Genomic DNA, 21571 nt, shown 5'->3' on the forward strand with positions numbered 1-21571 from the left:
AGGGTTGGAATGGTTCAGCCCTTGCTGAGAAACCACACACCTCAGCAGGGGGCCCACTGTCAAGAGCCCCCTGGACTTACTCCTGATCTTCACCATTGCAACCTGCTTATTCACCTGTCAGTGGTGGTGAGAAGGAATAACAGCAGACGCCACTGCCTACTTGCTCGCTGGCTGTCAAGCACGGAAGGGGTAGCAGTGAGGAGGAGCTGCTGGTGATGGCAGTGAAAAGACAGACTCAGTAAAGGATGGGTCCCATTCAGGCTGTCTTACCCAAGCCCCCCTCCCCCCAAACCTGGAGCTGGCATTGCCAGCTGTGGCATGTGGACATCTGGTAGTATTAAGATATATCACAGTCATCGATACCCAAGGCTAAGATTGTCACAGGCAAGAAAGAGGTCTGTGGCCATCCCCGAGAGCAGCTTCCAATGTTGCTCATTCATAAAACTAGCAAATGAGTTGTTCTTAAAGTATGAAACGTGCCTGCTCTATGGAGGGATGGAAGTTGGCATGGGAAAAATAACTTTTTCCTAGCCCATCCCAGTGCCTTCTTTGTATCAGCCAGATTCCTGAGTCCTGATCAGCACGACAGGGTTTTCATAACAAGAGCACGACAGGATCAGAGTAGCCCAGCATCTTGTTTTCAACCGTGGCCAACCAGTTGCCTCCAGAAAAGTCACAAGTAGAAAATAAAAATAACAGCATTGCCCAGTGCCTAATTTCAGAGAGCTAGTGCCTCTGAGCCTTGATGCTCCATTTAGCGATCATGGCTAGTAGTTGGAAGATAAATCTGTCCTCCATGAATTTGGCTGATCTCCCTTTTAGAGCTGCCTAAGCTAATAAGCCCCTTCATGGATCACTGCCTTGTTGTGGCGAAGGGGCTTGCGTAACTCAGTGAAGCCATAAGCTATACCGTGCAGGGCCACCCAAGACGGACAGGTCATGGCAGAGAGTTCTGACAAAATGTGGTCCACTGGAGAAGGAAATGGCAACCCACTCCAGTATTCTTGCCAAGAAAACCCCATGGAACGTATCACAAGGCTAACAGATATGACGCCGGAAGATGAGCCCCTCAGGTCGGAAGGTGTCCAATATGCTACTGGGGAAGAGCAGAGGGTATTTCCAAGTAACGCCAGAAAGAGTGAAGCGGCTGGGCCAAAGCCGAAAGGACACTCAGCTGTGGATGTGTCTGGTGGTGAAAAGAAAATCCGATGCTGTAAAGAACAATATTGTTTAGGAACCTGGAATGTCAGATCAATGAATCAAGGTAAGCTGGAGGTGATCAAACATGAGATGGCAAGATTGAACATCGACATCTTGGGAATCAGCGAACTAAAATGGACAGGCATGGGTGAATTTAATTCAGGTGACCATCATATCTACTATTGTGGGCAAGAATCCCTTAGAAGAAATGGAGTAGCACTCATAGTCAACAAAAGGGTGGGAAAAGCAGTACTGGGGTACAATCTTAAAAATGATAGAATGATCTCAGTACGAATCCAAGGCAAACCATTCAACATCACAGTAATTCAAGTCTATGCCCCAACCACTGAGGCCGAAGAAGCTGAGGTTGATCGGTTCTATGAAGACCTACAACACCTTCTAGACCTAACACCAAAAAAAGATGTTCTCTTCATCATAGGGGATTGGAATGCTAAAGTAGGAAGTCAAGAAATCACCGGGATAACAGGCAGGCATGGCCTTGGTGTACAAAATGAAGCAGGACAAAAGCTAATAGAGTTTTGCCAAGAGAACATGCTGATCATAGCAAACGCTCTTTTCCAACAGCACAAGAGGCGACTCTACACATGGACGTCACCAGATGGTCAATATCGAAATCAGATTGATTATGTCCTTTGCAGCCAAAGATGGAGAAGCTCCATACAGTCAGTAAAAACAAGACCTGGAGCTGACTGTGGCTCAGATCATGAGCTGCTTCTTGCAAAATTTCGGCTTAAATTGAAGAACATAGGGAAAACCACTAAACCGTTCAGGTATGACCTAAATCATATCCCTGATGAATATACAGTGGAGGTGAGGAATAGATTTCAGGGATTAGACCTGATAGACAGAGTGCCTGAGGAACTATGGACGGAGGTCCGTAACATTGTTCAGGAGGCAGCAACGAAATCCATCCCAAAGAAAAAGAAATGCAAGAAAGCCAAGTGGCTGTCTGATGAGGCTTTACAAGTAGCTGACGAAAGAAGGGAAGTGAAAAGCAAGGGAGAAAGGGGAAGATATACCCAACTGAATGCAGAGTTCCAGAGAATAGCAAGGAGAGACAAGAAGGCCTTCTTAAATGAACAATGCAAAGAAATCGAGGAAAACAACAGAATGGGAAAGACTAGAGATCTCTTCAAGAAAATCGGAGATCTCAAGGGAACGTTTTGTGCAAAGACGGGCATCATAAAGGACAAAGAAGGCAGGGACCTAACAGAAGCAGATGAGATTAAGAAGAGGTGGCAAGAATACACAGAAGAACTATACAGGAAAGATCTGAATGTCCCTGATAGCCATGATAGTGCGGTCACTGAACTTGAGCCAGACATCCTCGAGAGTGAAGTCAAGTGGGCCTTGGGAAGCATTAGTAACAACAAAGCTAGCGGAGATGACAGTATTCCAGCTGAGCTATTTAAAATCCTAAAAGATGATGCTGTTAAAGTGCTGCATTCAATATGCCAACAAATCTGGAACACTCAACAGTGGCCACAAGACTGGAAAAGGTCAGTTTACATTCCAATTCCAAAGAAGGGCAACGCCAAAGAGTGTTCAAACTACCGCACCATTGCGCTCATTTCACATGCCAGCAAGGTGATGCTCAAAATCCTACAAGCTAGGCTTCAGCAGTATGCGAACCGAGAACTACCGGAAGTACAAGCTGGGTTTAGAAGAGGCAGAGGAACTAGAGATCAAATCACCAACATTCGCTGCATCATGGAGAAAGCAAGAGAATTCCAGAAAAACGTCTATTTCTGCTTCATTGACTATGCTAAAGCCTTTGATTGTGTGGATCACAACAAACTGTGGCAAATTCTTAAAGTGATGGGAGTACCAGACCACCTTACCTGTCTCCTGAGAAACCTGTACGAGGGTCAAGAAGCAACAGTAAGAACCAGACATGGAACAACCGAGTGGTTCAAAATTGGGAAAGGAGTACGACAAGGCTGCATATTGTCGCCCTGCTTATTTAACTTATATGCAGAGTACATCATGAGAAATGCCGGGTTGGATGAATCACAGGTCGGAATTAAGATTGCTGGGAGAATTATCAACAACCTCCGATATGCAGACGATACCACCCTAATGGCAGAAAGCGAAGAGGATCTAAAGAGCCTCTTGTTGAGGGTGAAAGTGGAGAGTGCAAAAGCTGGTTTGAAACTCAACATTAAAAAAACTAAGATCATGGCATCTGGCCCCATCACTTCCTGGCATATAGAAGGGGAAGAAATGGAAGCAGTGACAGATTTTACTTTCTTGGGCTCCAAGATCACCGCAGACGGTGACTGTAGCCCTGAAATTAAAAGACGCTTGCTCCTTGGGGGGAAAGCTATGGCCAACCTAGACAGCATAGTAAGAAGCAGAGACATCACCTTGCCGACAAAGGTACATCTAATCAAAGCTATGGTTTTCCCAGTAGTAATGTATGGCTGTGAGAGCTGGACTATAAGGAAGGCTGAGCGCCGAAGAATTGATGCTTTCGAACTGTGGTGCTGGAGAAGACTCTTACGAGTCCCCTGGACTGCAAGGAGGTCAAATCAGTCCATCCTAAAGGAAATCAACCCTGAGTGCTCATTGGAAGGACAGATAATGAAGCTGAAGCTCCAATATTTTGGCCACCTAATGCGAAGAGAAAACTCCCTGGAAAAGACCCTGATGCTGGGAAAGACTGAAGGCAAAAGGAGAAGGGGACGGCAGAGGATGAGATGGCTAGATAGCATCACGGATGCAATGAATATGAACTTGAGCACGCTCCGGGAGAGAGCGCAGGACAGGAAGGCCTGTCGTGCTATGGTCCATGGGGTCACGAAGAGTCGGACACGACTGAACGACTGAACAACAACAAAGCTAATAAGCATCGCCATATCTTGTGGCAGCAAATGTTGTAAGTTCTTGTGTTGTGTGAAGAAGTACTTGCTTTTTGTCTGTCCTGAATCTACTGCTAATCAGTGCTTGAAATGTGGGGGTAAAGAGATGGGAAGCAGGGGCTCAATGAAATCCATAAGCCTTACCCCCTGACTCCCCCCAACTTTAGTCAAAGAATGCTGCCTCCTTTAGCCTTCTAAAAACAGTATCTGAGGTTACCATTGGGTGGCTTTGAGTTGTAATACTACATGTCTCTGAATTACCAGTTGCTGGGAAACACGATCAAACCACTCGGGCAATGATGTGGAAGCCAGAGGGTGCTATTGCACTCATGTCCAGTGTGCAGGCTTCCCAAAGGCATTTGTTTGGCCACTGTGGGTAATGGGATGCTGGACTAGATAAATCTTTGGTCTAGCATCCAGAAAACCTACTCTTACGTTCTTACAAGGGGGCAGGGGGTGGGGTCCTCTCTTCTTTCTCTCCACATAATGCGTAATTTTATAAACCTCTGTGGTGTTCCTACTCCAAAGCCCCAAACATTTTTGCCTTTCATCATAAGGAAGGGGCTCCAACCCAAGGATGGACCCTTTCCCCTTCCTTTTCCACATATGGTGCTTTTTTATTGAGACAATGCAATCAGAAGTGTACACACCATTCCTAATGATGCCATTAGATGTATATCTATATACAATATATATTTTGGGCGGTATAGAAATGAAATAAATAAATATAAATAAATAAAATAAATATGGCATTCTCTGTAGATGCATATAGCATTCTCCACCTGATTTAATTATCATTAATGCTTGAGATCAGCTTGGCAACTTCCAACCTTAAAAAACAGCAACTTGTCCTTCTCCTTTGCGTCCTGCTTGTGGGTCTCCTGTGGGCAGCTAGTTGGCCGCTGTGTGAACAGAATGCTGGGCTAGATGGAATCTTGGTGTGATCCAGCATGGCTCTTACGTTCTTATGTCCTTCCTTGCAGGGACCTTTAAGTAGGCCTTTAATCCATATGATCAGGTTTATCTCCCCTTGTCCCATACTCCACCCCACTTGAGCAGAGAACAGGCAAACTATGTGTTTTGTTCTACTTAGGGAAACTCAGACCTTTGCATTTGGAGGCGTCTCATCTGAGAGCTCCCGTCCTTAAGCTTTAAAGCCAGGTTGTCTGTCCATACAAGTAGCCCATGTTGGAAGCTGATGCCAGAGAATCCTGTGCAAAAGCAGTGAGAGAGCCAATCTGAACATTGGCAGAAGAAAAGAAAAGAAAGATATGGTACAGTCCTCTTTGGACTAGACTGGTTTTCTAGGGACAGGAAATGGTTGGCATGGGGAGAGCACCCAGTCGCCTGCATTCTGAAATGCTGTAATTCTAAGAGGACTGTACTGCATGGTTTTTCTGAATGTGTAGGTAAATAACTTTTTCATTTTTCAGTAATGAGCTTTGCAAATTCTTAGTGGATAAGAATAAATAATAAAATATTTTTTAAAAGCCACATTATGGCAATGGTATGCTTGGGGCAACATCAGACACCCCCCACCGTATTATGTGTGTAGGGAGAGCAGATTGTGATTTCACACAAGTTGTTGTATGTCTGTTTAATTTGGGTCAAATCTTGGGACAAAGTGTTTGCATCCTTGAAAATTCAAACGTGCTTGGAGTGACCCATGTCCAGTTTCATTATAAATCCCAAGTCTCTCACAATCGTTCTTACAAGGAGAAAAGCTGCCAATGTTGGACGTGAAGTGGCTACTAACAAGATGTAATATTAGTACATAAACGTGCTGAGAACACAGGGTATGCGCCAGCCAAAGTAAAGCATTTTTAAACCCTATTGATTCCGGTGGGGAAATCAAAATCTGCCTAACTCTCCCATTGAAATCAGTGAGGCTTAAAGTGCTTAACTTCCATCAAAGTGTACACACAACATTTTTTATTTTTTATGTTTTGTTGAAAACTTTGGTGTACAATTAATGGGGAAGGAGCCCCTCAGCCACTGCTGTTAAATGCTAACTGCTATCAATGAATGAATTGAAAAGAAAGTGAAGGACGATGAGGAACTGCCTCTTTCCACTGGAGATTGAGAAATTTTTAATGTTTGCCTGTCTTGTGCTCCATGTGACGTTTCTCACACGTAAATACTTTATTTTGTGTTTCAGAATGTAGGCATAGATCATGTCGATTATGTTTCTTTAATGCAACCATGAAGGTGCATGCTGAAACAGTAGTGCTGGCTGGAAGATGCTGGGAGTTGTAGTCCAACATATCTGGAGGGCACCAGGTTGGGGAAGGCTGTGATAGTGTATCAGTGTGGGCCTTTCTTTAATTGCCTGGTACTTATAAGTTGCTAACTAAGGCCCATTCTTCTGTGAGGTTGGTGGCATGGGAACTGCTGCAGTGTGGCTCCTTCCCATTAGTTGCGGCTCCTTCCCATGCCAGCATCATCCATCTCAGAACTTAGGGCAATACTGGCATGGCAAGGAGATGCTGCCCGGGGTCTTCCTCCATGGTTGGGGGCTTCTCATGTTGTCATGATTGCCCATGCGGTTGGATCTGATCTTTCCCTCCAGAGGAACCGCATTGGTTCAGAAAACCCAAGCGATGTCTTCCGGTTCTTGGTGGAAGAGCGTACACAGTGCTGCCAGTCCAGGAAAGTCCGATACACAGAGAGGGTGGACTATCTCATGCAGTTGCCTGTGGCGATGGAGGCTGCAATGAACAAAGGTAGGGCAGGAACAAGGCTTGTGTGTCTTGATCGTTGCATCGTTCAAACAAAATTCTGGGTTAAACCCCTTACGGTCAGAGTTCATACACACATGCATGTCACTTCAACATCGTTATGACCTGCATGTGTGAATGAACCATTACAGATCTAACAATGCTGATAGAACTTTCCATTTCACCTCATGCCATCTCAGATGCAGTATTTTTCAATGGAGCCAGATCTCATCAAGTGATGTACATGCATCCATTTTATCCTTAAAATATCCTGGATTCTGAGCCCAGACTGATTGATTGGAATGCATGACACTGATCAGCAGATTTTTCAGAGAATCTTGTCCGTGGTATATACCATGGAACCTCAGAGTGGCATAGAGGATTCTAGGGTGCACACGGGTCACCCATGACTCTGGTCAGGCCTGTTGCACCTGACTGTTGACTGACTTGAACTGAACATGAGACCTTGAACACACTCCACATTCCCCTGAGCGTGTGTGTTGCAAGGGAAGATTGGTAGTGGTGGGCAACTATTCCCTGGAACACAGTCTGAAAACTACTGGTGAACATTAAGGCTGTATGTGTTGTTGTTGTTGCTGCTAAATGTGTGTTTCTGCAAAATGTAAGAATTCCTCTTTTCCAGTTTATTTAAATTCAGAGGAGTCATAGTAATTTAAGATGTAAAATCCAGGTTCAAGCTAGAGCGCTGTGGCACTGCAGAGGCGAAGAGGTGGTGTAGTTGTAGCCCCTCTGCCTCACCCCCATCATGTGTTAATCCCCCCTCCCTTATTTCTGGTTCATCTTTATTGCTGTCATTAAGTCTAACCATGGATTTGTAACCAGCTCCATCCTTAACTTCAAATCCTGGATTTCAAAATAATGAACCAAGGCTAAGATTAGCAGAGGAGAGACTGCGGGATATTGCACACAAGAGGGGACAGTAGTGTTTTTTTAATTACCTGAGTGGCTTGAATAAGGTGGTCCTCTTATGTAGATGTGCCCCTTCTCTAAGTATGGTGTTCCTTCAGTGTTGCTTGTGCTTCTGGCTAGATGAACTGATTGCTTATGAACTGAAGAGGAGAGAAGCAGAAACAGCCAGGAGGCCCCCTCCAGAGCTCGTACGTGCCAGGATCCCTTTTAGTGCCTGCCTGCAGGCCTTTTCTGAACCAGATAATGTGAATGACTTCTGGAGCAGTGCCCTTCAAGCCAAGTCCGCTGGTGTTAAGTGAGTATGCAGTTGTGTGTAGACGTGGGTCTGCAGGTATACCATATCAGATGTGATGTAGCACAGCAGGGGCCAAATTGTGGCTTGGCTTTCTCAAAGTGTTTCTGCTGTAGCCTCCTAAATGGTTTAAGAACACAAACAGAAATAGTGTTAAGTTTAACAAACAATCTCCATCTTGCGCTGCTTGTTTGCTTTCCAGGGGTATCTGGTTGGCCAGCGTTGGAAACAGTGCTGGACTAGATGGATCCTGGGTCTGATCCAAGAAGGGCAATTCTTCAGTTCTTTTAACAGGACTATGGTTCTGTTCACTTTGGGCTCAGTTTCATTCATGTAAAATTGCTTGTTTTCCAGAACTTCACGCTTTGCTTCATTTCCTGAGTACTTGGTAGTACAGATAAAGAAGTTCACTTTTGGCCTTGACTGGATACCCAAAAAGCTTGGTATGTGCTTTGAATACTCTGTTCCACATTGAATTGCCTGCAGGCCTCTTGTAATGTTTGTGCACTCCAAGGATGTTTATTGGTGGTGGGTGGTGGGGCTGGACCTTGACCCCACAAACAGCCAGTAGACTTCCTTTTCCTTTTTAATGAAGAGAACTGCAAAGCATATGTAACCTAGCACGTTAGGGACTTGGGAGTGTTACAAATATAAACCATCTTAAAATGTGTTTAATTGTTGTTCCCTTTCCGTCAAAGAACTCTGCGAATTGTAGTTTTGTGAGTGGAGTGGATCAAAATTCTTTGAACTCTCCTTGCTCCCTTTCAGTTCCCATGGTTCCTTGGTTGGGACCCATAAAAGCAAAATGTGTGTGAAACTGGATTCCATTTGTAGTGTAGGCATGCCCTAAGCTTGCTGTTGTATTTGGGTTTACCAAATTTCCGGGGAATTTTTCAGGGAATATTTCCTTAATCACCCCCCCACACACACATTTTTAAGGGAAGATTCTTAAATAGTGGAAAGTACCAAAAAGGCTATTTTCAGTTGCGTCCCAGCAAAGGAATTTTGTATGTCTCTGGTATTAAGGAGGAAACTGACCCCATTGGCATCTGCATTATAATGATAGCCAAGCAATTTGATTTAGTAATCTAGGATAATGCTTAGCATCAGCTGCAATAGAGATGAAGGGTTTGCTGGATGTTAGTGGCAGGAGATGCCCCCACCCCCAGTCAATTAATTTCCCATTGTTGCTGATATACTTCCCATTCCTCTGAGGGTTTTTCACCATCTCTTTCCCCTCCTGTAATTACGGGGTTGTAGGAGACTGTCCTCTCATAAATCCCCCCTCCCGTGTTTCTCTATTATCCAGAACACATATGTACATCCCGCTGCCTCCCACTCACCCAGGTCTGCTACTTGCCAGAAGCCTCAAACATGTAAAATTCAGAAGCAGCAAAATGAGTATTATTTATTTGCATAATATATTCTAATTACAGCATTTGAAGATTTCTTTGGTTGTATGAGAAGCTCTTTGAATTATAATATGCAGTGTGCTGTAATGTGGGGTGTCTTGCATTTAGAGGGTGTTGGGAGCAGGCATTCAATGCATCTGATTCCCACTTGAACATGGCACCTGTGGCTTTCTGTGCATAGCTGAAGTTTCTTGGGTCAAGTTCTAGGAGGTGCTCTCAGTTAATTTGGGGCACAAGCCAGGCTTGTTAGGCCTTGCTGTCATTCCACATGAAAGGACAGTGTATCTTAGAACACATCAGGAACTCCTGTGCACCCACATATTGCAGGGGAAGATTGTTAGAATTCTGCAACCTGCCTTTCAGGAAAGCTTACCCACCACTACTGTTCTTCTCATGGAGAAGCCCTTGATGAGCTGTTAGGAAATCCCAGTGTTCCCTGGGAGAAGAATTGGAAAACAATTGTTTTGGAAGGGCATTTCCCAATTTCTTTTGTTTAGCAGTAAAGCATAGAGCATGGAGAGCTGGGTGTGGAAGCACACTTTAATGTGCCTGTAATGCAGGGGTGGGCCACTTGTGGCCCTCCACATGTTTCAGCCTACAACCCCCATCAGCCTACCAGCATAGCCAATAGTGAGGGCTGATGGGAGTTGTATGCCAGAGTGTCTGGTGGGCCACAAGTTGCCCACCACTGTTCTAATGTATTTGCTGTGTATCGATAAGCTTATTTGCCCTGCTGTGCTTGCAGATGTTTCCATAGACATGCCAGATCTTCTGGACATCAGTCACCTCCGAGCTACTGGCCTTCAACCAGGAGAGGAGGAACTTCCAGACATCTCTCCACCCATTATCATTCCTGATGACCCCAAAGGTACTGCCTGCTACCATGAGGATCTCTGCCTCCCCACCATTCTCCACCACAACTGTTAGTTGACCTTTTTGTTCCTTTGTCACTATTGCTCCCTGCTGGTTCGCATGGAACATCTTCTTGGATGATCATCTCCAACATACCCATGGCACGTCCTTTGCACAGCAGCCATTGTACAAGGGGTTTGTTGGTTCATTAGAGAAGAGGCCAGGAATAGAACCAAGGCCTGGTTCTCTGGTGTCGGCAGATAGATTCATTTGCCAAGCTTGCTTTGTGGGGGATTTGGCATGTTCTGTGGGCCATGGGCATGGCAGCTGTGATCGAGCTCTGCCGAGGCAGCCTGGAAGTAAGAGAAGGGGCAAGCAAAGGGGAAGGAGAGCCAAGACTGAGGGGGACGACTCCAATAGGGATAGTGTAGTAGTCCTGGTGTGCCACAAAGAGGAATGTTCAGGACTGGAATTTGACCTGATCCAGAAGGGATACATGTATGTGGCATCTAACTCCTCAGAAGACCGGTTGTGATTGGGTTGAGGAGGTTGGGGGGAAAAGGCAGGGAAAGGGGGGTTGGGCATAATGCTAGCTAGGCATTTTATCCAATGGCAAAGGTCTCCATTTCCAGTCTGAAGCTTCTAGTCCTATGGGAGCCAGCATCTCTAATGTGTGAAGAAGGCTGGAATCTATAGCTGTGATAGGACCCAGTGTTTACACCCAATGCAGAACTGGCCAACTTCCTCTCTCATGCTAGCCCAGTGCTCACTCTGCCTTCCTTCATTTTGTTTTCTTAACTTCCAGATGGCATGATGAACCATTTCATGGAGCGTATGTATCTCGTTTCATTTTGTTGGTTTCATGTTTTTTTTTTTTTTTTTAATGACCACTGTAGTGGACTTATTTGCTGCCACTCAAAGGGGCTCCATGTCTATATAGGGATGCATGGAAGCTCTTCTCTTTGGGCTTATAACTGTGCTATTGTTTTATATGTCTTCCAGCATATCCTTGTGAGCGTGTTTGATGTTTGATTAATTAAAGGACTTGTAGTAGTCTGGAGATATCAGAGACCGCTCTTCAGGGTCTTCCTCTTTCTTCCCCCACAGTTAGTTTGAAAAGTGGAAATGCTTATTTTCTCTGGCATCAATTCCACCAGTCGTCAGAATATTAGATTAACATACTGGCATAAGAAGAGCCCTGCGGGATCCAAAAAAGGGACTAGTACTCTGTTTCCAACAGTAACCAGCCAAATATTTCTAGGAAGCCTACAAGCAGGGCATGATGGTGACAGCCCTCCCTCATTGTGTTCCCAGCCTCTAGTATTCCGAGGTACAATGCCTCTGAATGTGGAGGTTCCACGTAGCCATTTCGGCTAATAGCCATTGATAGACCTGTTCTCAGCCAATCCTCTGACCTCTGGTCCATTATGTCAGACGGGAATAAAAAGAGCTGATTCAAGGTTGTTTTTTTAACAAGGCCTCCTGGGATCAAATCAGTTTAGAATGCACATCTTTGTAGCAGTAAGGGAATCACGTACCTGAATGCACCCCATGTTAAAATATCCCTGCATCTGAAATTCTAGTATGTTAAGGAGAAGCTTCCAGCCTTGTAGATAGAGCACTACCAATGAGCCTGTGAATGGCACATCCGAAGTTCACTTAAGAACATAAGAATAGCCCTGCTGGTTAAGACCAAGGTCTGTCTAGTCCAGCATTCTGTTCACACAGTGGCCAACCAGCTGCCCATGGGAAACCCACAACCAGGACATGAGTGCAACAGCACCCTCCCGCCCATGTTCCCCAGCAATTGGTGTATGTAGGCATACTGCTTCTGCCACATTACAGTCTTCATTCTGTATTCTCTTCGCCAATTTTTTCAGATACAGTGCTGAGTGTGTCCCATGGAACGCCAGACTCCTGGTTGTGCACTAGAGTGCTGAACTTGGGATCATTGAAGGCTGCCGTTGCCTTCTCTCTCTCTCTCTCTCTCTCATTAAAAAAGAAGACAATCCTTTCTGCCAGGCTTACAATCTAAAAGACATGACACAAAAGAAAAAGGGGGGAGGAGTAAAATCTGGCTTGGCTCACATATTGAAGTCTAGCTTCATGCTCATAGGGACTAGAAACTTTTGTAAAAAGTAGAAGCTGAGATTCTCTGAATACTGCATCTATGTCAGATTCTGTGCTGATGCATAATTGCAGACTCCTGTGGATTATGCATAATAATATTTGCAACCCTGTTGATTGAAGAGCTATAGACTGAGGCTGTTGCCATCAGCCCACACTTTTTGCTAACCCTCAGTGACAGATCCATTGCTGAGGCTCCAGTAAGTTGTGTGAATGCCCCTTCAAATCTACAGTGCTTTTTTGTACTGAAAAGCCTGTGTAGCTAGTATTACTATCTTTTTGTCTTGCATGGAAAGTGGCAGAGGCCTCAACTGATATTTATATAAGCTAACAACCATTGTCATGCTTGCCTTTCAGCGGTGTGGGACCAGATTTCTGTGAGTGCTTTGTGTTAAACATTTTGGTATTCTTCAGAGCAAAACTGAGACTACGTAAATGGAAGACCATTGTAGGAATTTGCTGAGATCTTCCTTTTTCTGTTGACGTCCAGTTTTTACACAGTTCTTAGCCAGTGCAAAACTGAACGCCAATTCAATACATGGTGTGCAGTTCTGTGAAGGATCACAGGAGAGAATAGAGAATGGTCAAGTGCACAGTCTGTCCCTCTTCAGATTGGACCCTGTTCGAGTCTCCAATAGAAGCTGCATCCTACCCTTTTACTAGCAATTTCTTCTAAGAATCTATACCAATGTGTTACAGATTCTCAGTTCTATATAAATTGCACACAGATGACACCAATTGCCCTGTCCATTGATGAAGGATGAATTTATATAGCTTTCACATTTGGAATGTCCTCTCTTAGCACCAGACATTGATGAATCCTCAGTGATGCAGCTAGCAGAGATGGGTTTTCCATTGGAAGCGTGCCGAAAGGCTGTCTACTATACTGGCAACATGGGTGCTGAGGTGGCTTTCAACTGGATCATTGCACACATGGAAGAACCAGGTCTGTAATCTGAATGGATGTGTACCCATGTGCAACAAAGACCTTTGTGCTTGCTAGGACAGATCTGTGCTTTTCTTGCTTCTGTTGAATTGGATGCAAACTTCCTAGGCTGGCTTATCATAGATATGGAATGGACTCAGCAGCTCATGTAATGTTCTGCTTTGCAGTCTTGCAAATACATCTATAACAACATAAGAAGAGCCCTGCTAGATCAGACCTAAGGTCCATCTAGTCCAGCATCCTGTTTCCCTCAGTGGCCAACGAGATGCCTTTGGGAAGCCCACAAGCAGGGTATAAAAACAATAATTTCTCCTGCTGTTTCTTCCCCAGCAACTGGTAAATCAGCTTTCCCAAGTGAATAATTCACAAAACTATGTATTAGCTCACATAATAATTTGTGGTTCATGGATAGCCAGAGAGAGAAAGCGCGAACTAGCTCTCTTCCAGTTTACAAACTCCTGATCACCCGTAAAAGATTTCTATTCACCACAGAAAACTAGGCAAATATTTGTCAACAAGCAGCCTGTGGACCAGATCAGGTACACTGGGCCCTTACCTCTCTTCTTCCCATCAGCATTGCTCACATGGGCCATGCTGTGCTGTTTTGACTAAAGTGACACTTTCCCTTTTAACTGTGTGTGTGTGTGTGTGTGTGCGCGCGCGTGCGTGTGTGTGTTTGTTTGCGTACATGCGAGGAGCAACGTTTTGTAAGGGAAACACGTTGTTTAAAAATAACAAGCCAACCTATTTGCATAGATTTGAATATTTGCCATTTATGTTCCAGATTTTGCAGAGCCATTAGCCATCCCTGGTTATGGAGGAGCTGTTTTTCCTGGGGCAGGTGGACCAGGGGTTGCTGGGCTGGATAATCAGCCTCCAGAAGAGATGATTGCCATCATTGCCTCTATGGGCTTCCAGAGGAATATAGCTCTTCAGGCGCTACGAGCAATGGTGAGTCGTCCAGCAAATCATCTAGGGTCTATTTATAGCACAGATGCAGACATTTTCTGCCTCCACCCCCCTCATCAAACATGACTTTCAAAAGCTGGTACAATAAATGAATGTCATTATCCAATGCAGTGCACAGCCTCTTGTTGGCAGCAGCAGTAGTAAATTTGATGAAGAAAGACCTTGAATTACTTCTGCTCTGGGGAATTAAGTTGATGATGCATTCTACTGTAGGTACAGGTCAGGAGAAAATGTTGGTTGGCTACAGAATATTCTTTGCCAGGGACTTCTTGAGCGTCAGGAAGGGGCTTTAGCAGGACTGGCCAAGGCTTCTAGAGAGAATGTAAGCCTTTGACTAGTGCAGAGAAGCTATTTGCAACCTCTAGTAAGTCCTCCTTTGTCCTTCTCTACTCAAGATGCATGTTAGCTCTTTGTATAATGCTTGAAATCATTGAAGTGCTTCACCAAAGTCTCCCAATCTAAGGTTTGATGAGATGCAAGTGGAACAGGACTCAAGGAGGACAGAAAGGGAAATCAGAATATGCAAGAGTAATGCATAATTTATAAACCACAGTGCCTTCGTATGTATGGATTTTTATTGTTACAGATTATGGAAGTTTTGTTTTAATTTCTTGCCCTTTTTGGTGTGTGCGCACACGCGCGCGCATGTGTGTTTTATTTATTATTTGTTAACTTAGCATCCTGACTTTCCATCCAGTGGTCCTGATAATGTTTTTCTCTTCTCTTCCCTTCCCTTCTTAAATCTTAATATTTCTTTTAAAGAGGAGAGGGGTGACAGATGGTAGGGGAAGGAGAATTTCAGGCATAGAAAGAAAGGGAAGTGTGTGGAAAGGGGGAGCAATGAGGTGACAAAAGGGGGAGGCAGGCATAGAAAATGGCAGAACAAAAATAGGAATGGAGATGCCTCAATTTACCCCTCAAACATTATCCCTCAGTTTGCAGCCCCAAGTCAGACTTGCAGGATTATGGTCTGCAGACCCTGCTAGTTCTCCTTGATGGGAACATATTACACCAATTCTTAAAGAGTTACACTGGCTGCCTATTCACTTTTTAGCCCAGTTCAAGATGTGGTGCTTACCTTTCAAGCCCTAAACAGCTTGGGACCCAAATACCTGATGGAGTGTCTCCCTGTACCAGCCTGCTCATGTTTTAAGATCTTCAGAGGAGGCTGTTCTCTGGGTTCCTTTTTCAGGGGAAGTCCATTTTGTAGCACCTTCTCTGTGGTGGCACCCCATCTCTGGAACATCTTCCTCAATGAAGCTGGACTGGTGTTGGTGCTGCTATTCTTTCAGTGCTAGATTAAAACTTACTTATTTGCCCAGGCATTTAAAAGTATGATGTGGGCTTGAGCTTAGTCTGCTCTTTATTTTTATGCCTCTGGTTTGTTTTTACTGTAGTGTTGTTTTATGTGGTTTTTATGTGGTTTTTATGTCTCTTGTATACCACTCTGTTATCCCAGGATGAAGGGTGGGTTAAAAAATACTTTAAATAATAAATAACTGATAAATGGGTGAAGTGGGCTCTTACTTCCAAATGCTCATGCTAAAATCAGTTCATTTGCATTCATGGGACCCCCAAGCTTCTCTGTCTTTTTGTGCTGCAACAGACTGAGCCCCCATTCTTACCTTGTCCACAGCAGCATGGCAATATATGCAACTTCTACCCTCCAGATGGTTAAGCTGGATTGGTGGTACCTGCCCAGTTAGGGCAGTGTGTCATTAGCATAGTGCGTAACCCCTACAATCTGCCCTGTGTGGATGTATGTTGAATATCTTACTGGAAATGGCAAACAAGCAAACATGGGATGCTGGCAACCAGGTTGCTACAATGTAATACAGCTGCTCTTCCCGATTCAATGAGACCCTGTTGGCATACGTCATTGTCCATGCTGCTTAAATCGTTTCCACTGGGGCTTATGTGAGTATCAGACATCCTGTAAGGCAGTGGCCTCTCTGCTATGATGGAAGTATCTGCATTTGCAGCAGAAGCTAGACCATGAGGTTATATTTCCCTTACATTTATTCTTGGGCAATGATGCAGCAGCAGCTCCTTCTGCCCCTTAGAAGATGTGTAAACCACAATGGTGGCAGCGATGCTGGTGGCTCTTGGCTATTTTATTTTTGTATGCTACTTCGGCTTGCAGAATAATAACCTGGAGCATGCATTAGATTGGATCTTCAGTCACCCAGAGGCAGAGGAGGAGAATGAAACCATGACAGATGCAATGGACATAGAGAACCATGTGAACGCCAACATCCTTGCAGAATCCGATCCAGAGGGGCCCAGGATCAAAGATGGGTCTGGACGTAAGTTTCCCTTGGATACTTTGCTTAAGTTGCTTATTTTATTCATTTCCCCTGCAAATCTATTTGCTACATTTATGAATCACTTCTTCGCTAACAATGGAAGCGACGTACAGCTGTGTATAAAATTTACAATTATCAAGGAACTCTAAAACAACAATTATCAAAATAAATTCAATAAAACTGCAAACAAGAAAAAATGACTACAAATTGACAGCAGCGTGGTGGGTCTGTCTTGTGCGGGGGTGTTCTGTAATTGTGGCATCACCACAGAAAAGGTTGCGCTCCATGCGCTCACTGTTTATATTTTTCAGACCGAGCTGTGTGCAGAGCTTCATCTGGCGTACTTTAACTGTCAAAGGCAACTATTAGTTGCACCTTGAGTTAGAGTAGACTATAAATGCAGGCGGCCATGTTATTCAATTAGAAAAAAAATTCTGAACAAGCACAGTATCATTATACTTTTAATGGTCCATGGGGTCACGAAGAGTCGGACACGACTGAACGACTGAACAACAAAAAGGGGATTAGACCAATTTATGGAGGATAAGGCTCTCAATAGTTACCAATCATGATGCTCTATGCTACCTCCAGTATCAGAGGCAACATGCCTTTTTATGCCACTTGGTGGGGAACACAAGCTATTGAGAGTGCTATTGCATTCACACATCCTGTGGGCAGCTGGTTGGCCACTGTGTGAACAGAATGCTGGACTAGATAGGAGTTTTGTCTGTTCCAGCAGGGCTCTTCTTATGACCAACTAAAAATCATAGGTCAGTGAGTTAGCTTTTGAGCACCAGAGAACTCTTCTGTAAACTCGATGTTAAAGAAAAAGGGGATGGGACGAAAAGCTGGTAGAGGGCATAGTTAAGCCCCATCTGCAAAATGTCACTGTCTTAGGATGGCGATTCAAGATGCTCTTTGAAGGCTGGTTTAAGTTAGATCTACCTTGCAATGTCCTCTCTCCCTTTGAAAATCTAAAAATTAATTTAAAAACTGCATCACGGTTCCTTGGTATAGTTATTTGAATAGCTTCTGGCATTTAGATGTTCAAAGGGAAGGTGGGCATTGCTTCTCAGTCCCTACTGTACCTTGGTACAACTGGTGTTCCTTTTGTCACATTAGAGCTAACCTAATTAGTCTGGAAAAAGAACTTCCCGAATCACCACCTTAAGACAGTAATGTATTGCACATTTTACTGGCAACATTTTTTTCTTTGAACCCACTTTTTTTTTCTGGGTTAATGTTGAGCCTGAGTTATATGAAACTCAAAAACCCGCTCACTACCTTGTGGTCTTTAGCTGGTCCCAATAAAGGTATTAGTGATGCTTGTTCCTGTTTGGACTTGAGTCACTCTCCGTATGTGAGTGTGTATGTTCATGTGCATGCATGTATGTTTTTGTCTTCTCCTTGTGCTTTTTTAACCAACCGTTTGACAAGTGGGATAGAGCGTCTGGCCTACTGGCTAGTTTATTTGTGTAGCAGTCAACCGGGAGCTTGTGAAGTGTCCTCAGAAATATAAGGTGTATCTTTCCCCTGAAGGCTGACTGTGCAGGTCAACCTGATTCCACACAGTCCCTTACTGGCTGTATCAGGGCAGAAGGGGCAGAGGCTAAAGCCTCCCGCATGTGTGTACGAAGGGCACATATGCTGGATAGGCTTGGAGAGTTTAAGCTACAGCAAGAAAGCTGTAAGTGGCATGGACCTCTCATGCACCCTAGCCAGGGTCCAGTGAACCTCACAGCTAATTCCACATGGCCTAAGAGGGCTTTGAACTTACATTTCCTGTAGAACAGCCCCCTGCCTTGCTGCTCACATACTCTCTGGATACCCTTGTCCCTTCCCTCCCTCTGTTTTCATGCCCACTGTCAAAATGTGGATTGTAGGCTCCTTGCGATCATAGGGACCTGTCTGATTTATGTTAATCTGTAAAGTGCCACATGGCTTTTACAGGGCTATATAAAAAGAGGTATTCAATAGGTTTCACAAATAGATTTTGACCTATGTAAACCTCTAGATATTCATACACAAATGTTAGAAGTGGCTGAAGTTAGGGAAAATGCAGAAGAGAGAATGGCAGTCATGACTGATTTCAGTATTTCAGCAGACAGTGCTGGAACTTTTCAGCTGAGCATGTCACGGCTTGCCTCAGGCCATTCCAGAAAAGCATTACTTTTTGTCACTGCTGAACCTCACTGGCAAAGTTGATGCTTTGGCCCTTTTCTCACATTATGATACTTAATGTATAACAACTAAGATTTTAATAGTTGTGCCCCGAAACATGTCAATGTGTCAAACACAAGCATTATATGGATGCACTCATGAAAGAGCCAGGATTAGCTGCAGCTCCCTATTGAACATACGCTTGAAGGTAAGCCTGTGCTTGTTGCTCTGTGCCAAACATATTACATTTGCGTACAGCACATCTCAGATTCTATCTCTGGCATCTCTCATTAAAGTATCTCAGGCTGGTTTTGCCTGAGATCCCAGAGAGCCAAGGGGAGTAGACATTACAAGACTATGTGGAACATGTTCTGACTTGATATGGAGCAGCTCCAGATATGGGTGCTCACGAGGGCAAGCATTTCTTGTTCCTGCCTGTGTAAATTCAGGTTTTGTCTTCATTTTCCGATTTGCCCATAATATTCGTCATGATCAGAAAAATCTAAAACTAACCACAAGATGGGGCTGTTAGGCAGCAGTTAAGTACGCTGAAAAGTGGGGGTGTACGAAACCCCGCTTACCTGGCTTCGCTGGGTTCCGCAGGTGGGGGGAGGTGATCTGTTCCTCCCCCCGGAATCCTGCCCAGCTGGCTCCGCTCCATGGCCAGGCCGTGGAGCTGCCGGCCGGGCCAACCTGCAGCGGGGCCTCCAGCTGCTGCCGGGCTGCTGCAGACGCAAATGGTGTCCTCTGTAGGGGACGCCATTTGCGTCCCTACGCCAGCCCATGATAGGCTACGTAAATATTTACGTAGCCTATCACGCACCCTATGCCATTTGCGTTCCCGCTTTAGCTGTGATAGGCTATGTAAATATTTACGTAGCCTATCACGGCAAAAAAAAAAAGGGAACGCAAATGGCGGTGGCTATGGCGGCCGCCATTTGCGTTCCCTTTTTTAGCTGTGATAGGCTTCGTAAATATTTACGTAGCCTATCACAGTGAAAAAGGGAACGCAAATGGCGGCCGCCATAGCCACCGCCATTTGCGTTCCCTTTTTTTGCCATGATAGGCTACGTAAATATTTACGTAGCCTATCACAGCGGCCATTCAAAAGACGTGAATGGCGGCTGCAGACATGGCTGCCATTCGAGGAGCACTGGAATGGCTAACCAAGATAGGCTCCGTTCCGGGCCCATTTCACAGGGTGGGGGGGTGGGCGGCTTCGTTCCGCCACGGATTTCCGGTGATTTCACCGAGATCCGTGGCGGAATTCTCCGCCATGCCTACTGAAAAGTAATAAATATAACAGTGTGATCTTGGGTAGCCTGGCAATAGCAAGTAGTGCATGACTTTGTTTTTCACAAGGCTTTTATAGGACTGTGTGGATGATCAGAATATAAAAGTGTAGTTTGGGATCTCCTGCCTGCAATCCAGAGAAAACTAAGTGTGCCTGAGGGCTGTTAAAACATGGCCTCCTGTGTAGGAAATAGCATCAAAACACGTGTGGTGGATGAATTTATATGACAATTGTACAGGTATGTATTTCACTGCATGTTTGCAGGCTGTATAGGTGCCAGAAAGCAATGCTGAGTTGCAGCTTCTGGTATATGTGGGTGTGGGGTGTGTGCACGCATGCAGCTATCACACATGATGATCTCCACGTGTTTTATGCTATTTTCCAAATGTCTATTTCATTCCTGAATCTGGTTTCTTGGGCAAAACTGATATGCATCCAAATATCTTTTTCACTTTGAACACCTTGGAAAAAAGGCAGGTTGGAAATACTACAAATGAATAATTGACATAAGGTACTGGACAAGATGGACTTCACTTAGTAAGGACTTCTCTTACATCATTCCTTACCATCTTTGATATCTCTTTGCACAGGATACGAACTCTTTGGGTTCATCAGTCACATGGGAACATCTACAATGAGTGGCCATTATGTTTGTCATCTCAAAAAGGAGGGAAGGTGAGTCAGTGGTATTAATGGTTTTATTAATTATGTATGATGCACAAGGGTTGGCTGAAGTTCTTGAGCTTGACACTTTAGTCCAAACCACGTTTACTTGGAAGCAGATTTACTTAAAATGAATAGGACTGGCTTCAAAGCTAGCACTAATTTAGAATTGGAGTTTAAGAGACAAATGCCATTTTTAATTCGCGCCCTCCCTGCTCTGCTTCAGCACGCTCCCTCCAGTGAGGTTACCCTCCTGCCACAGTCTCCAATTCCCATCAAGCTCTTGTCTCCTAAACTCTACTATTGCCATTATACTGTGCTCCTTCCAGCAAGATGACTGTGCTTATAGTCATTGGAGTTTATGCCAGCATTTGGAGAGAAACAATCTGGACATCTCAGCAGTTTTAATTGTGCCTGTGAAATGCAGCAGGTGCCAGCAGATCTCTGGACTCAACCCCTTCACTCCCCTCAAAACAGGGAGGGTGGGGGGCAGAATTCTTAAGATTTCAGCAAGTGGCATGAAGATCAAATGGCAAAACTACAGAGGTTTTAGCATCAAGGTGGGGCAGTCATTTCCTTTGATGTTGGTGAGAACTGGCACCTCCACTTGGGGTGGCATAGCTGGCCTGTCCTGACAAATGGTGCCTCTGCTCGAGCAGAGCTTAGCTGTAAACCAAGGGGCTGCCCTCAGGTATTCCAAGAGTGCTCATATGTGGGAACTGCCAAGGCTAATAGTCCTGACAGAACAGGATGCTAAGAACAGGATTCTGACCAGGTGGATGGCATCAACCTTCATAGGTACTCCTTAGGATTGGGTATTG

General features: G+C 44.6%; 1 protein-coding gene across 3 annotated transcripts in view; it reads left to right on the plus strand.

Annotated features, from left to right (window-relative positions):
- The window catches only part of USP13 (ubiquitin specific peptidase 13), a 144244-nt gene that overhangs the window by 115937 nt on the left and 6736 nt on the right, over positions 1-21571 (plus strand). For 2 of the 3 annotated variants that reach the window (XM_084847557.1, XM_084847558.1), the window contains 8 exons: positions 6652-6805; positions 7850-8024; positions 8376-8464; positions 10179-10301; positions 13215-13358; positions 14143-14309; positions 16471-16633; positions 20678-20762. In XM_084847557.1, coding sequence (XP_084703683.1) covers positions 6652-6805; positions 7850-8024; positions 8376-8464; positions 10179-10301; positions 13215-13358; positions 14143-14309; positions 16471-16633; positions 20678-20762 — 1100 coding nt within the window. Of the gene's footprint in view, positions 1-6651; positions 6806-7849; positions 8025-8375; positions 8465-10178; positions 10302-11090; positions 11118-13214; positions 13359-14142; positions 14310-16470; positions 16634-20677; positions 20763-21571 lie in introns of all 3 variants that reach the window. The other variant, XM_084847559.1, reaches the window with a different exon arrangement.

Source organism: Heloderma suspectum, chromosome 3 (genome assembly GCF_057233095.1).
Source record: "Heloderma suspectum isolate Gila_16-S chromosome 3, 16-S_ref, whole genome shotgun sequence".
NCBI classification, from domain to species: domain Eukaryota; kingdom Metazoa; phylum Chordata; class Lepidosauria; order Squamata; family Helodermatidae; genus Heloderma; species Heloderma suspectum.